This window comes from Alexandromys fortis, unplaced genomic scaffold (assembly GCF_014885135.2).
Source record: "Alexandromys fortis isolate MF-2015 unplaced genomic scaffold, M_Fortis_MF-2015_v1.1 scaffold_45, whole genome shotgun sequence".
In the NCBI taxonomy this organism is placed as follows: domain Eukaryota; kingdom Metazoa; phylum Chordata; class Mammalia; order Rodentia; family Cricetidae; genus Alexandromys; species Alexandromys fortis.
The window spans coordinates 4,787,256-4,804,098 of NW_026067926.1; the positions used below are offsets into that span (position 1 = coordinate 4,787,256).

The 16,843-nt window shown below is 44.0% G+C and overlaps 1 protein-coding gene across 1 annotated transcript in view; it reads right to left on the minus strand.

The window, feature by feature from the left end:
• Positions 1–8,068: 8,068 nt before the first annotated feature.
• Positions 8,069–16,843, minus strand: part of Mosmo (modulator of smoothened) — a 64,465-nt gene continuing 55,690 nt past the window's right edge. The window contains exon 3 of the mRNA XM_050143240.1: positions 8,069–11,815. Within this exon, the coding sequence (XP_049999197.1) occupies positions 11,631–11,815 (185 nt within the window). The 3' untranslated portion in view covers positions 8,069–11,630. The remainder of the gene's footprint in view (positions 11,816–16,843) is intronic.

Consider the following 16,843-nt stretch of genomic DNA (forward strand, 5'->3'; position numbering starts at 1 on the left):
GCCCAGGGAGAGAGATTTGGCAGTCTCCGCCCACACCAGGCTCAGCCCCACCCGTAGTCAGCTATGGACAGCAGGCCAGTGACTCCTGGGCGAGGTGCTTTGAGGTTATTTACTCCCGCGGCTCCTAAAGCCAGGGACTCAGAGGAATCACCTGGCTTGTCCGATCTCATTTAGGAGAGTGGCCCAGAACTGTGCTACAGTGTGGCAACGGGCCCTTTAACAAGGGCCTCGAGCGATTGTGATGTAACCAGTGCTTGGCAGCCGGTGTCAGCCGCCTCTGAGTCCTTCTTCAGAGGCAGAAGGAGATGAGGGGGTTTACCTAATGTCCAGATAAAAGAAGCTAAGCTCTTTTATCTCAGTCACTCGTTAGTCGGTCTTCATTGCTGGAACCTTTCACTTCGGAAGTTGGAACTCCTGCTACTTGGGGACTTAACTTTCAGGTGTTCAGTCCAGGCTGGGTCAGCAACAATCAAACTTCCCAAGCAGAAGCTGTTGAGTGATTGTGAAGTTCTCTGGGTTCCAAACACCCTGTGTAAATTTAGGGCATGCAGCATTCTGTTGACACCAACAAGGCAGGTGAGGGGCAGGTCAGAAAAAACCAGGAACTCACAGAGCCATGAGCACCCAGAGGGGTATGACAGGGACAGAGGTGAGAGGGCCCATCCACCCATCTTCAGGAGAATCCTAGGTGGAGACTAAGGCTACAGAATTTCAAGTTCAAGGCCAGCTTGTGTACAGTGAGACCCAAAATGCTGGGGGTGGGGTGGGACGTGCAAGAGGAAAAAAAGAAAATTTCTGGGTGGAAGCTGGCTAATTTTGAAGCATCATATTTTGAAACATAAGGTAACCTACTTTTCATGTCCCTCACTTCTGAGATTCAGTTTTGTTTTTTAACATTTCAAGTAAAATCCAACACTGAGAACTCCTGTTGCTTTCTCTTCTTTTCTTTTGGTGGGGAGGTTTTTCTGTGTAGCCCCGGCTGTCCTGGAACTCGCTCTGTAGACCAGGCTGGCCTCGCTGAGACCTGCCCGCCTCTGCTGGGAGTGAAGCATGCACCACTGCCCGGGTAGGAGTGTCTATTTCCTTACCATTAGTTCTTGTGTGCTGGTCAGAATCCATTTATCCATCTTTCTTTTAAGGCTCTTACCTGGTAAGGTTATTCCCACACTATGGTGGGATATATTTTTGAGAGGTTAACTTGCATTTTCCTTTATTTCAAACTTAAGAAGAGATACTTTTTGTAGGGTTATGCAGCAGCATGAAGTCAGTTGCTTTTGAAAATTTTGTGTACTTTTTATGTATGACTGTTGTTTGCACACCAGAGGCGGGCACCAGATCCCATTACAGACGGTTGTGAGCCACCATGTGGTTGCTGGGAATTGAACTCAGGACCTCAGGAAGAACAGTCAGTGCTCTTAACCTCTGAGCCATCTCTCCAGCCCTCAATCGTTTTTGTAAAAGCCAGAGCTGCTAAAAGAGTGACATGCTAAAGGAGGGGAAGTGAAGGTCTTTAATGTCAAGAGGAAGGTGGGAGCACATCAAGACCCTTTCAATTAAGAGACAGAAACAAACGCAAACTGGCTGGGGGTGGGGGACTTATTTGTGTAAGTAACACAGAAGTCCAGATAGTTCTGGCTTTGGCTACTATGAGGCTAACAAAACTGTCTTCAAGGCTCAGCTCCCTTTCTTCTGTGATGGCTCAGTTCTCAGGCAGGCTCCTCAGGTGTGCCTGGAAAATCTGGATACAGTGGCACCAATTCCCCCCCCCCCCCAACTTAGCAACAGTGAAAGAGCTTCCTTCCCAGGAGATCCAGCTCAGTCCCAAGTTTGGCTCCTTGGTCCATGCCATCATGCTTCCTGAACCAACTGTACGACTGACTGTATTGTCAGAGAGGCTGTGGTCCAGCTCTGCAGCCAGGTGGACATGCACACATGTCCTGTCTTCCTCTATCACTCTCTACTTTCTTCCTTCAAGGTAAGGTCTGCCCTTGAACCCAAACCTCATTTTTTTTCTCGGCTAGGCTGGCAGTCAACCCGGCCTATTAGTCCTTCTGTCTGTCCCCTACAGTGCTAGGGTCTCCAGGCACACACGACAGCACACTTGGCTTGTTTCCTGGGTACTGAGAACTGACCTCAGGTCCTCGCGGTTGCACAGCAAGAGCTCTTAACTAGAGCCAACTCTTTCTTCTTTGTTCTCTGCTTTTTTAACGATGAGTGGGAGGTTCAAACGTCTCTGAGGGAAGCCATAGGCAGAGAAAGTTCTCCAGAAGGCACACACCGAGAAACCAGAAGATGAAAATGAGAAGGGGTAGGGCATGCTCTGTGCTTGGCAGTGCGCCTTTGTGAGATGAGTCCTCGGGGTACCAGGGACGGTCCAGAGTCGTGGGAGTTCCTAGCACTAGTCTGTCACACCTCATGTGTGGGTTGGGCACAAGAAAGACACTGCACGACCCGGCATGGGTCAACTGAAGCCTCTCAGTATGTGTGGACAGACGACAAACAGTTCAGAAATCCAGGCATGTCAGCATGATTTGTATACCGCAGGAATGAATGCACGCCCACCTCTAGGGAAGAAGGATGTGGTTAAGTTTTAAGTGCCCTTGCAGGACAACGGGTGTTGGGACTGCAGACCACCAGACCCTGAATTTCTTGTAAATAACTTGTTTTCCTCTGCTCTGAGCAGCCTGCAGCTTCTCTGAGTACGAGACCCTGATGGCAGGCTGGTGGGGCTGCAGCTGAAAGATCCCAAGAGCTAGGGCGTAGCTAGAGCCCTCTATAAAGCTGTCCTTGAGCACAAAGTGGGCATTGTTGGCATTCTTGTATCAAGGATGTCCCCGTGGTCCCTTCTGTCTGTCTGTCTCTGTTTGTGTGTTTTTAAATTTTCAGCCTAGTTCCTGTAGCACATAGTGAGTGGAGCGCGGAACGGAACCGGTGTAGTTCTACAAATGGGAGCAACCGGTTTGAAGATATTTTCCTGGGAGTTCAAATCCTGAAGAAGCCCTAGAAACCAATGAGTGGTCTTATTTAGCTTCACCAATTAAGGCTGTCAGCATTGTATAACACCACTGAATAGCAACTGCAAAGAGAAGCCTTGGCAAGAAATAGATATTGAGATACTAAAGGCAATCTTGAGCATATTATTCCATTTTTCTTTGAACAAAGTAGACAATATTCACCAGGTGCTCTTAGTAGGGAGCAGCTTCTGCATGGGGCCAACCTTTGTGGTTCTCTGCATTCTGCATCTAGAACAAGCCATAGATTTAGCTTCTAATGCTAGAGCCAAGGAATCATGCAACTGGGCCAAGCTATTTTTGCTTCCTTTAGACTAGCCAAACTGGCGGTGGGAGACAGCAGGAGTCCTAAATCCGAAGTCAGGGAACCTGGATTTGAAACCCAGATTTATACCAATTACTACTTTTATAGAGCTTGGACAACTCTCATTGTTCTGACCCTCAGTTTTCAGCCTAGAGAGGCCCTCGTCTTACTGCGCAGGAGAGGGTAGAGGTGACACAGAAAAAAACAAACCGCATGACTCAGTGCCACTTTCTTTTCCTAAACATCCTGAGTACCATTATTCAGCCACAGCACTCTGTAAAATATGAACTGCCTTAATAGATAGGTAGACTGTAAAGTTATTTTGGTATTTGGTAAATTGTTTTGTAATTGGAATTTCCAGCAGCGTTCCTTTTTTTGTTTTTATTAAGAATTTTTTTTTAAATACAATCTTTTCTCATTTTACATAGCTATCCCTGTTTTTAGTATTCAAGCATCTGTTCTGGCCTGACTTTGGGGTATATGTCCTCAGCCACAGCCACTAAGAGCAACACCTGTGCACATTCACTACATTCCCTATTAAGGCCCCTGCCCACCTTCCATCCCTTCCTCCCTCCCTCCCCACTTCTCTACTGTACCCAGAGCCTGGTCTTCCCTCCCTCTTCCAATTCCCCCCCCCCCCCGAAAAAAACCCCTGAGCTGTCTGTCACACGGTCTCTTTCTCTGCCTGCTGCTTTTTCTAAGTTACAACATTGGTTCCCTGATGGGGAAAGGTTCTTCTGGAGTTTCCTTCTGCCCACAGGCAATTTAAGGCACACCAGGATCCAGGAACCTGGTCCACATATGACAGCCTCGCTTCTCAGGATCGCTGGTCCCTCCATCCAAACCCGCACGATTGGTGAAGCCACTCCCCTTTCTCCACCTTTGGCTATTTTGCACTAGCGAGGGCTCATCTTGTCTCTCTCGGAGTGTTTTCTCGCCTTTCGGCTTAAGTACTAGTACCAGGCAACCATGACTCTTTGGGGCTCAGAGCCCTTGGCCCTCGTCCTTTGCCTGACGACCCACTACTAGGTGGCCTGTGCCAGGTGCATTTCTCAGACCCAGTCCTTCCGCCCGTGCCCCTCGACTGATGACCAGGCAGCTTGTGCCTTCCTAGCGGTCCTTGCTTGATTAAAAAGCCATTGGCTCTTGTTCTGCTTCACTCATGGGAGTAAGTCTACCAGAAAATCTGCTTCCTAGCACAATATAGATATTGTGATATTTTACGGGACCTTTGCCAGCTATCCTGATCTCTGTTGCATGCGGCATGTTTGCTCAGTGGCAGAGCTCACTGAAAGGTAATCCCCTCACCCTGGGACCCTACCCACCTGCTCCACCCCCAACAGATCTGCTCTTTCCACCTGCAACAGATCTGCTTTCTTGTTCACGGGTGGCTCCGTCTTCCATTCCATATTGTCAGCTGGGTCTCTGGTGGGGCTACCCACCTCTGACCTTTCCCCTGGATGTGAGGCTTCATTTCTCGAGCAGTCTTCTCACCTTCTTGCTTTTCTCGAAGTCCTGGTACCAGGTGACTGTGTCTCTCAGGCTCAGAGCCCTTGGTCCCCACCCTTTGGGTGATGACCCACTGGACGGGCCTGTGCCTATCTCGAAACTGACCCTCTCTGAATTCCTGGGACAGTAGGAATTTGCAGACCCTCGGGTCTTCTGATACCTCCTTGCTCCCAATGGAATGTTTCTGGAGACCCCTGACCACTCCTAATCAGCTAGTGTTGCAGGACTACCAGCTGCTGGCCATAGAGCTGGAGGCACAAGGACCATCAAACATGTCCAGGTGATGCTGTGGAGATGGGAAAGGATCAGGTGCTTTAAGCCCTCGGGAGGTGACTTGGATCCACGAGAGACCAGACTGACAGTTTTGAATGGAAGGCGAAGCTACCAGTGAAGGAGAGAGCGGATCTCTTGAGGGTGGAGCAGGAGGATAAGGGTCGGTGAGGATTGGGTCCGTCCTCAGCTGCAGCTACTAAGAGCACCACCTGTGCGCATTCAGTACGGTCCCTTTTAAGGGCCCTGCCCACCTCCCATCCCTCTATCTGTCTCCATCTGCCTGTCCATCTGACCCCTTTTTCTTCTGTCCCCAGAGGCCAGTCTCCCCCTTCCTTCACCCATTTTCCCATTCACTTTCTCCCAATCAAAACCTCTCCACCTGAGCTCTGAGTGTCTTTCTCATGCCACTTTTTCTAAATTACAACATCCGTTCCCACTCCTTCCCCTCCTCCACCTTCACCCTTCCTCCCTAGAGCCCCATTCACTCCTCAGAAAGGGTAAGGCTTCCCAAGGGGAATCACCAAAGTCTGACACTTCTCTTTGAGGCAAGACCAAGGCCCTCCCTCCTATATCTAGGCTGAACAAGGTATTCCTCCAAAGAGAAAGTGCCAATTCAAGCACTAGGGATAAATTCTGGTCCCGCTGCTAGTGGCCCCACAGACTGCCCAAGCCTCACAACTCTCCCCCACATTCAGTGGGCCTAGTTTGGTCCTATGCAGGTCCCCCACTATCAGTCCAGAGTCAGTGAGCTCTCGCTAGCTCAGACGAAAAGCCTCAGAATCACTCAAGAACAACAAAAGCCCTTCCCAATCCCTCAAGGGAGAAATAACCTGCAGAGGAAATTATGTGTCCACACAGGTATTATTTATAAGATGGAATGCCACCTAGAAAAGTCCTGGCAGATGTGTGCACATGTGTTTGTGTGAAATATTACCTCTTATATGGGAGTGGTGATGTACAACTTTAACTCCAGTACTTGGGAGGCAGAGGCAGAATGATCTCTCAGTTGGAGGCCAGCCTGGTCTACAGAGTGAGTTCCAGGACAGTCTGGGTTACACAAAAAAAACCAAAACAACAATTACCTCCCTGCCAAAACCCAAACCAAGCAACCAAGCAACCAACCAAAACAAAACAAAGAAAATAAATCACCTTATTAAGATGAACAGCTGTAAAATGCCCGTTGGAATACCCAATAAATCATGAGGTGAATGTATCTGTGAAAAGAAAATCCCTTTATCTTAGCTGAGGAGTTCCTGGCAGCTGATCGTTGTGGGGGACAGGTAGCAATTTTCATCAGGGCTGTGGCTGCTGGTAGGTTGCCCTTGTGACCTAGGCAGCAGTGACTGCACTTGATGGGCTGCAAGAAAAATTTACAAAGGTGTAAAGGTGGGAGGGCTACCTGGGAGGAATTAGGAGTGGGTAGGATCAAGATATACTGTAATATGTAGGAAACTATCTAAGAATAACTATTTAAAAATAAACTTTTTTAAAAGAAAAAATACTCAATAAGCTATTAACAATGGTTCTCAGGAAGGTAGGTTATGAGCGGGCACTTATCATGTTCAATACTCCTGGGTTTTAAAAAGTGTTTTTATTTTTGTAAATGTGCCTGTGAGTATGCACATGTGTACAGTGCTTATGGAGGCCAGGAGAGGGCATCAGATCTCCTGGATCTGAAGTTGCAGGTTGGCTGCCCGGTGTGGGTGCTGGGGACCAAAAGGTTCCCTGCAAAAGCAGTCAGTGCCCTTGTTCTTAACCACTGAGCTCTCTCCTCAACCCCTTGGGCTGTTTTGTTAAACACACATACACACACTTTGTTGTTAAAAATAAAACCCTTTTATGTCAGCTTACACTTGTGAAAACTGCCCTTATAATAGCACTTGGGGCAGACGTTGCTGATGGTCTAAACAGTGGTGTTAGAGCGGTTAGCCTAAGGTGGCATTCCAACTAGTAAGTTCATCTTGCCTGTCACTAACCACATTAGAAAGTCAAGTAGGAGGAGAGCTGGTCAGACCTTTAGATGTACAGAGTAACTTTTACCCCACAACAATTATGGATGACCCAAAAGTTCTTTGGTTCTTCAACTGCATTTCAACAAAACCAATGCAATGTAAGAGGATAGAGCTGCTTTAATGGGTGAAGAAATCTGTCTAATACAACTACTACTAAATATCTAAGCAACGTGGAAAAGTGCCAGAGAAAGGGGCACATTATTTATTTTACTAGAAAACTGGCCCAATCCATCCATGTCTTGGAATATTAATAAGAAGCACACTGTTATTTTTCCGTCGCTGTGCTACAACGTAATGACTAAAGCCACTTCCGGAAGGAGGAGGGGCTTGTTTGGCTTGGTTTCAGAGGGGTAACAGCCGTGGCGGGAAGCACAGCAGCAGGCATGACCGCGGGAGCAGAAGCCGGGGGCTCACTTCTTGAACTGCACGCATGGAGCAGAGAACTGGGAATGGCACGCGGCTTTGAAATCTCAAAACCCACGCCCACCCCAGAGACACAATTCTTCCACGAGGCCACACCTCTTCTTAAACTTCCCAGAGAGCCATCAACTAGGGACCAGTATTCAAATATCTGAATAAACTATGAAAACCTGGGGCTATGGGGAACACTCTCTTTCTTGTCTAAAGACGAGCGAGGAGTGGAAGTGGAAGAGGGGCCCCTTCACATGCGGTGCTGACAACATCACCCAAGAGGCCAGGTCTCTGTGCACGTGCACAAGTGCGGTGAGACTGTTCTGTTGGCGTTAACACAGGCTGGCCTCAGACTTCCCCTGTAGCTGAGGATTACCTTGAACTTCTGATCCTCATGCCTCTACCTCCTGGGCACTAGAATTACAGGCAAGTACCATGACTTTATTTAGTGGTTTATTCAGTGCTGGGGATTGAACACATGGCCCGGGAGAGCTACATCCCTAGGAGTAAACATTTAAAATCACAGCTTATTAAAAGTAATAGAAGCCTTTTTAGTTTCTTTAGTAGACAATTTATTTTGATAAACTTGCTCAATAACAAAAATACAAGTGAAGAAAATTATGTTCACTTTATACAGTCGTATTAACAATTTGTTTTCAAACTATTAATTGAAAAAATGTTATAACCAATTAGAAAACAATTCTCAATAAAGTTGGGATAATATACAGATCTTGACCACAAACTAAAACCTCTCAAGGCAATACAACTAAAATCTCTGTGTAGGTAATTCTACACAGACCACCTTTTTCCTTCATATATTTTTATCCTTCAAAAATTTTCTGAAAGCTTACTGTTTTGACTTGTGAGTGAAAATTTAAAAGAAAATCAAAGAGGGTTGATAAAACAGTTACTGTAACCAGAGTAACTGGTGACTAGTAGTCTTTTAATAAAGACAAAATAAATGCAACACGTTCTTCTAACGAAGCCCATGATGCAAAATCATAGCTAAGAATAGATCCGAAGTTCGTTTTCCACACCTTTGCAGGACCTTTCTTCTCAATCAATAGATCGCCTCTCACCAGGGCTATCTGCTATTTCACTGAAGAGATTAAACAGTGAACTCACACACCACCACACAGAGAAATCAAAGCTGTAGGCAAAAGGATAAAAAGCAATGTGTTTTGGTCATCTAGAACGTTACAAAGGAAAAGAAGGCATCCTTCGAAAACAAAACAGAAGGAACAGAGACTCGGTTTGTGAGAGATGAAGAGTCGGCACGTCACACCCACACACGGACAACACAGAACGTGGGTTACCTTTGGAAAGGATTGTGCTGAAATGTTTGCTTTTAATGAATTGGAGATTTTTATCTTACAGATGTTTAGGTTTGTTCAATAGGAGCTTCCCCAAAACTCAAACTAATTCAGTCTTGTGCAAATAAAACCCAAAAATAGTTTTCAGCAGATTTTACAGTGATACTCTTAGGCATGAGAACAGCGTACACTCTAAGAACAATGTAACAGACAAAAATTTGACAAATGATTGCACCATAAGTGTTTTATATACATCTTACAAGATATGACTCCTGCTATAAATTAATACTGTGCTATGTAGTACTCATAGTGACCTTTTAAAAGCAGCTGCTGGCAGCTGGGCGTCCCCCCACTTACAGGACAGATTATACGGATGAGCCCACTTCAGCAACATTTGGTCTGGGAGAGCTGACAAGGACGGGACTTCACACACTACTAGATGGGATGGTCTAATCCTGGGTTAGAGCACTGAGTGGCTAGAGAGATGTTCCCCCACCAGCTCGTCATGCACTGGACCTCCAAGACAATGATGAAATTAAAGACAATTTAATGGTTTGGGTAATAGATACAAATAACCTAAAATTTTGTAATCTTAAATGCAATACCACTGTGAGAGAAGTAAACAGCGGGGAAATTCATAGCAGCTGAGAAACTTTCTCTCCCCATGCTCATGATCCAGTTAAAAATATCTTGAGAAACTATTTACAATAAAACACATCTTTTGAAAGAGAAAAGCTCTTGGTCATGTCAGTTAATTTGAACTGTATGTTGCTAATACATAGTTATATCAGTGGTATAATGCCAACTACCAAAGCTTCCCTTCAAAGTGACCCATCTGACTGAGGGATCATCTGAGCACAATCCACAGTGTGCACACAACACACATGTCTAGTGGTGGCCTCAGAACTGACTGGATGTAATACTTGGTGGAAGTGTCCTTCCTCTGGTTTATAGGCTTTGCACAGAAGGGTCTCCTCCAGGCTTCCTGGGTGAGCCCGAACACTGGGTTTTCATCCACAACTTAATACTGTGAGACAGGTGAAGAAGAAGCTGGCGGGAAGGAAATGAAGCTCCGTTCTGGACTGTCTCGGAGGAGGCAACTCCACCTCTGAGGAACTATTCTGAGGAATAAGCTTCTTAGAAATCATTCCGGCTTGTATGAAGCCTGGGCTGCGTGCGGCTCTGTTCTGTTCACCAACAGGGACATCTAGACTGCCATTCACTATAGAGAGGACAAACTCAGCTCCACTGCCACGAAACACCCTCCTCGTGATGAACTTCAAACGGCATTAGATAATGTTCACCAGGAAAAATCTAGGTGTTGACACAGACATGGACATGTGGAGAAGAACGGACTGTGTTTTAAAGTATTTATGAATTCAGGGTAAGCTGTACTGTTGCTTCTAGAAAAACCCTTAAGGCTGTGGGTTTAATGCAGCCTTCAAAACAAATGCAAGGGTGTTAGCTTTTCAAGCAAACAAAGGTGTGAAGCATATAAAGCAAACAGTGTATTGCTCAAGTGTCTGGTAAAGATGTATTAGCAATCTTACAGATAAAATGCCATTTTTATGGTAGAGTAGAATTAGTGTTGTAAATAGGCCAAACAGCCAGATATTTGCTAGTGAACTTGTGTTTACATCAAGTTGTGTGCTTGAACATATACAATGCACTATTAATGTAAAAGACTGAGCCAGTGGGGAAAAACAATTCTCTATAATACAACAGACGACAGTTGCCAATCATTTCAACAGTGTCAGATTTCCCAACCTATAAGGTTTGACATGACCTTACCCTTACTATCATATACAAATAAATTAAACCTAGAAAGAATCTTTAGCTTAACTTAAAATTGCACCTAGAAAGGTATGGAGTTATTTGTACCTATTACAGAAACCTGTCAAAATCAAGGGCTACTACAAAGAATGAGGTAAACTGAAGACTCTCTCCACTATGCAGCCTTCAGATAAATGGCTTTTTTCTATTGAGTTCTAGGTTGCACACCACAGTGTTTTGCTAGCAAGCATTCAGAGTTCTCGTCCAGGAACTGTTTGCATGTGTGCATATATAAATGTACACACACATACACACACACACATATACACACTGTATACTGCATCAGCAAAATATATATATTATATATATATTTATATAAATATAAGGAAGATTTCCCCCACCCACCCCAAACTTGTTTCTTAGTGTTTTCTTTTTTCATTTGTACACAGAGATTAGGGAGTTTTAGAATTTTTACATACATTTTAGCAAACAAGTTTTGATCTATTGGCTTCTCGGTGCAGTAATGCAGCGGCAATCCACTGCAGGGCCAAAGGCTCACAACATGACAAAGGAGTTGAGAACACTAACGTCTTAGGAGGTGAGGCCAGCCCCACACGAACCTCCAGCACCCCTCTGGTCCATCATGATTCATAAATACTAGGCTCCCCCCCCCATGAATCATTAGACATTAAAAACAAATCACCAGAGTCACAGGGCCACATGCTTTCAGTATAAAGCACTCTCCTTCACTAGGTCGCTATCACAGTGCAGACTGCCTGCCTGAATATGCTCAGGAGATTTAGTCAATATTGTATTTGGTTATGGAAAAGGCTCTCATTCTTTTTTAAAATCCAAAGTGCATAGTGAGAACAAATCAAAACACTTTTTTTTCTTTTCAGCATCAGGTTCATCCAAGCATCTTCCTATGAGAGGACTGCCCAGACGCCTTCTTTTTGTCCTCCCAACCTCTAAAAATAAAACATAAAATTAAAAATAAAAGCAAGTTAAGCCATTTAGACATTCGTCAGCCTGGTAAACAGACTTTGCCAGCAAAGAGAAGTCCTACTATTGTGAAGAAAATCGATAAGACAAAAAGTACATATGACGACCCAACTACTGTGTTGTTGGGTAACTTATAAGGTTGACCTCCGACTTCATTGATGTAAAATCCTATTGGAAATATTAGGGCAGCCATACAGAAAAGGATCACTGTAAAACAAACCAAAATACAACATTAGTAACATGCTTTGGTGATGGGAAAAAAACAAAACCAAAAACAACAATGAAGTTTTGGTACAAAGCAATTTATATGACCTGTAGATATCAAGGCCACACCCGTGAAAACATGAACCCCCTTGTCAAGACTTGTATACACTACAGGTCACACAATTCCCTGAAGCCTAACAAATCTAACACAGTTCTTTATGCAAGTCTTTAGATGATTTTGAATTATGAGCATTTGTGTGTCTGTCTGTCTGTCTTAACATTTATAATTAAGAGCAGAGTTAGGGGTGATGTTCTGCCCTAATATCCATTAGCTGGCCTGTTTTCCTCCTTAACATAGGAGAAATATTAACAGGATAAATGAAACAAGCCAAGCCCCTGGCAAAGCACTGGGCTGACAGAAGGGCTGAGTAGACGCGGCCACTGTTACGTCACAGCTGCACTGCCGGTCCTCCTCACAGTGTAGAGGAGCCTAGGGAGAAGGTGCACAAACATAAATGCTACTTCTCTTACTCTGACGTTCAACCAACTGGAGAAAGATCGTCCGATCTCTGGGATGGTTAGCACACTGTCAGAGTGGTTATCTCTCCAGGATAATGTTCTAATAGTAATGTTCCTATCAGGGTTCTAAATACACAGACAACAAAGTCAGGAAGGGTGAGAAACCCCCTTTGGGTTTTATATATAAACACAATAAAATACATTTTTCATTAAAATGTTTCTAGAAAGATTACTAGAAAACCCAGTATCTGGGCAGAAGTAATACCTGTCTAATCTTTTACCAAATAGTGTATTTCCAGTGCTACCAAAGAAATGCTCTTCCCAGTAAACATAAATTACCCACAGTTAGGTTAGCTTTTCTGAGAAATTATTTTTGTTTTTTGAAGGTAGTAGTCAAGTGTTCATCGTCCCTTGAACTTCTTGGGACAGAAGGCTGACTGCCCCAAGACAGGGTTTCTCTGTAACTTTGAAGCCTGATCTGGAACTAGCTCTTGAAGTCCAGGCTGACCTCGAACTCACGGAGATCCTCCTGCCTCTGCCTCCTGAGTGCTGGGATTAAAGGTGTGCGCCACTACCGCCCAGCTCAGAAGGCTCTCTGAACACAGATGAACTAGCTGCTGGGTATGACGATCTGAAACTTTCTCATAAATAGAATGGGAAACCTTCCCCAAGACAAACCTATGCCTAGAAATATCAAGAGAACCCTGAACAAATCTATCAGTTGCCAATAGCGCTAAAATTTTCTCGGTGGGTTAATCAATCAGAAGAACTTGATGCAATCCTTTCCTGGATGAACACCAACAGTACATCAAATGGCAGCACTTGCTTAAGTAACATCACTTAAGAAACATTTCAGTATTCTTTTTTTATTTTATTTTTTCAGTATTCTTTTTTTATGTTTTGTTTTTTGAGACAAGGTTTCTCTGTAGCTTTAGATCCTATCCTGGAACTAGCTCTTGTATAGACCAGGCTGGCCTCGAACTCACAGAGATCCATCTGCCTTCTGCCTCCCGAGTCCTGGGATTAAAGGTGTGCGCCACTAGTGCCCTGACATATCAGTATTCTTTTATGCTCTGTATCACTTTGGTAGATTATTCTATACTATACAGACAGAAAACCTAGTTCACTTTAGACAAATGACTGCACAAAACAATATCATACAAGCAAATCTGAATTCTTTGTATTCCTTCTACAAAGGAAAAATGTAGGCGTCAGATTCCATTAGGGTTTTGGCCCTTTGACTAGTAATCAATTAACAATTTTAGATGTGCTGTAAACATCCACTTATCAGTGTGAAGTGAGAGAATGAAACCAGTCTAATAGGAGCCATGGGGTTGAGGGAGGTGTGTGTGAACCAAGTGTAGCTCTTGGGGGTGCAGGCAAGAACTCAAGCAGCAGGCTAGCTTGAATTATACACGAGAGCCTGCATCAACACACTGTGTAAACATACACACACTTGTCCACTGGGGGCAAAACTATTTTTAAAACATTTTTTTCTGATATTGAGCAACTTAGGAAACAGTAAAATAATTCAGAAACACTTTAGTAATATATAAACATTAGTTTATGTTACTCTGCCAATTTTCTCTACTGAAAAAATTCTGCCCTTTATTAATGGACAATAAATACCACTCATTTAACAGCTACAATTATAGATAAAAATTTGAAGAGTATTTTCTAAACTGGTTATGAATAGTTCAACATAATTTGAGAAAGCAACAGCTTCCTATTAAATCTGATTTTAAGGCCTAGGAATCTGGTTCTCTATACTTTCTAGGGTACAGATTTATGTAGTTGGAGTTTCTGTTTGAAGCTATCGAGAACTGTGAAGTTACTTCAGATCCCAAATCATCATTAGTGTTCACAGCAGCAGCAGCTATCACATGTGATGATCAAGCTCTGGTCCTAAGCAAGCTCACAGAGTCAGCACCATCTCCGCCATGGGACAGGTTTCTTGGTAATGACAACAGGAGCACCTGTACCTGAGGCCGTGATCAGAGTGGTAAAAAGGGGGCTGTGGAAAAGGCTCAGTAGGTGAAGTACCAGCTGTGCACGGAGAGGTACAAGTTCAGATCCCCAGCACCACACAAACCGCTGGCTATGGCAGGCGGCTGGTGGAGACAGATGGCTCTCCAGGGCTTGCTGGATGTCCAGTCTAGCCAAATGGTGAGTACCAAGTTTAGTGAAGAGACCTTGTCTCAAAAATTAAGTTGGAGAGTGATAGGGAGGACACCTGATAAAAACCTTTGGCCTCCACGTGAGCATACACTCACTTGTGGGTACACACACACACACACACACACACACACACACACACACACGAGTGATAAAAGAATAGGGTCAGAATTAAAGGAAAGAACTCATCCTTGCTTTTCTTGTCCCCACCGGCAAGGTCCATCACATGGGGTTCTCCTGACAGAGGATCTGTCATTAGAACGTTACTCTCACATTATTACAAAAACTACTACCTAACTAATGAAAAACTATACACGCATGGGCAGTGGTGGAGCACGCCTTTAATCCCAGCACTCGGGAGGCAGAGGTAGGTGGATCTCTGAGTTCAAGGCCAGCCTGGTCCACAGGGTGAGTTCTAGGACAGCCAGGACTACAAAGAGAAACCCTATCTCAAAAATTAAAAAACAAAACAAAACTATATACAGCAGGGCTCAAATACATCTTCATAGCTGAACCACTAGGGGGAGCTCCCCAGCCAGCAAGCACAGACTAAATGTCAATTTAAATTTACTCCAAGCCATTTTACATTAAAGAATAGAGGTAGAAAATGGAGACATTTTAGTATAAGTATGTATTTTTTTAGAGTCGATACGGGTTTCTGCATATACAACACTACTCTTCAGAAACTGCTGGACAACAAGGGCCTCCGGCAGAGAGGCTCTGAAGGCTGGTGGCAGTGAAGAATGAGACTTCACTTGGTTACCATCCATCAACTTGAATCATTCCCATATGCACATACAATTTCAAAAATAAAAGAAACACATTGCATTTTGGAGTCAACTATACGCAAAGACCTTTTTGTTGAAAGGGAATGAAAAACAAAGATAAACCCTAGTTCCTCTCCTTTCCTGGCCCCTACCACTGTCCTTGCCTATGTAAATTTGTCACGTTGCAGTTTAGGTTTTTGGTCCCTGATATTTACTCATTAGTGAGTGAATCAAACCTGGATAAATGAGTGTCTCTGTGAGTAGAAGATACAAGATTAGATTCTCTTTATTTAAGTCCTCAGCAACACGCTTTCAGTGAGCAGCCTCCTCTCTACAATTGCCTCTGGCCTCACTCTCTGGAAAAGAGTTGTCTCAGGCCTCTGACAAGAACAGATCATCAGATTGTTTATCATTTTTAATAAGGGCAAGGAGGAGTTGCTTACCTCAAAGGCAATTTGATCTAGATTCTACTATTCAGGAAGACGGTAGGACAAAAATGAACGAAGTTGGAAACAATGTTCCAAGGCAGCTGGAGAGACAGGGAGTCCCCGAGGAATAGCACTACTCTCAGCTCTAAAGACATAGTGTATATTTGGATTGTCCTCCGGTGGGAGGGCCAGCACCCAGCCTCACATAGAGTTAGCAGTGCTCTAACTCAACTACACGTCTAGCTGAGATAAACTTAGTTTTAATGTTAATAGGGTTACCTGAAGTTATCTTTTACTCTGGTTATAGTCGTTTTAAATAAAAACATTAAGCAGAGTGAGCTATGTTAAAACCATCTTTGGAAACGTATGCAACCTGAGATGAGCCTAAGACTCTGCACTGGAGACCTCAGTGCTCTGCACACGTCTTCATCCCACGAGTGGACCAGTGACCGTGGCTACTGTGCACCAGACACTTCCCTCCGTGGGGTATGTTCAGCAGCACACTTGGCCTCTGCCCACTAGTTGTGATTATAAAAACATTTCCAAATATTGCCAAATATACCCTGTGGTGAAAAACTATTTTAGAGACAAAAAAGCAGAATCACAGAAATGTTCTTGTGTGTGTGTGTGTGTGTATTTGTTTTCCTTAAACTTGGGATAAGTTTCTAAAGTGTTCAGTAATTAAACCAGTTTTGCAAATTATAAGTGAATACTATATGAGGTAATAAATTCATGACACCACCACGAATAGCGTAGTAGAATTAGAAACTGTGACAAACAGTTACTAAAAAACTAAATGTGTTGATTTTTCAATGGTAATCCAACCCAGTAGAAACAAAAATCAACAATATTAAAAAAGCAAATCATTGCCTTCATCTAAGTTATGTATTTTCCTAGATTTATCTTTATTTTGATAGAGGATACCAGTACGTTCATGAAGTGGAAACCACCCAGACTAGTGGTAGCTCCAAGTCACAAACCTGAAATACTACGTTACAGAGAATAAAAGTGAGCCTCATTAAAGAGCATTCACACAGAGCAGTGACAGCTGTGGGTGTCCTGGTCCTGCAGTGACAACGCTGATGAGCTGTGGGACTGTGCGATCTATCTCATGGTCACGTGAGTGGTGCTCCGGGAAGATT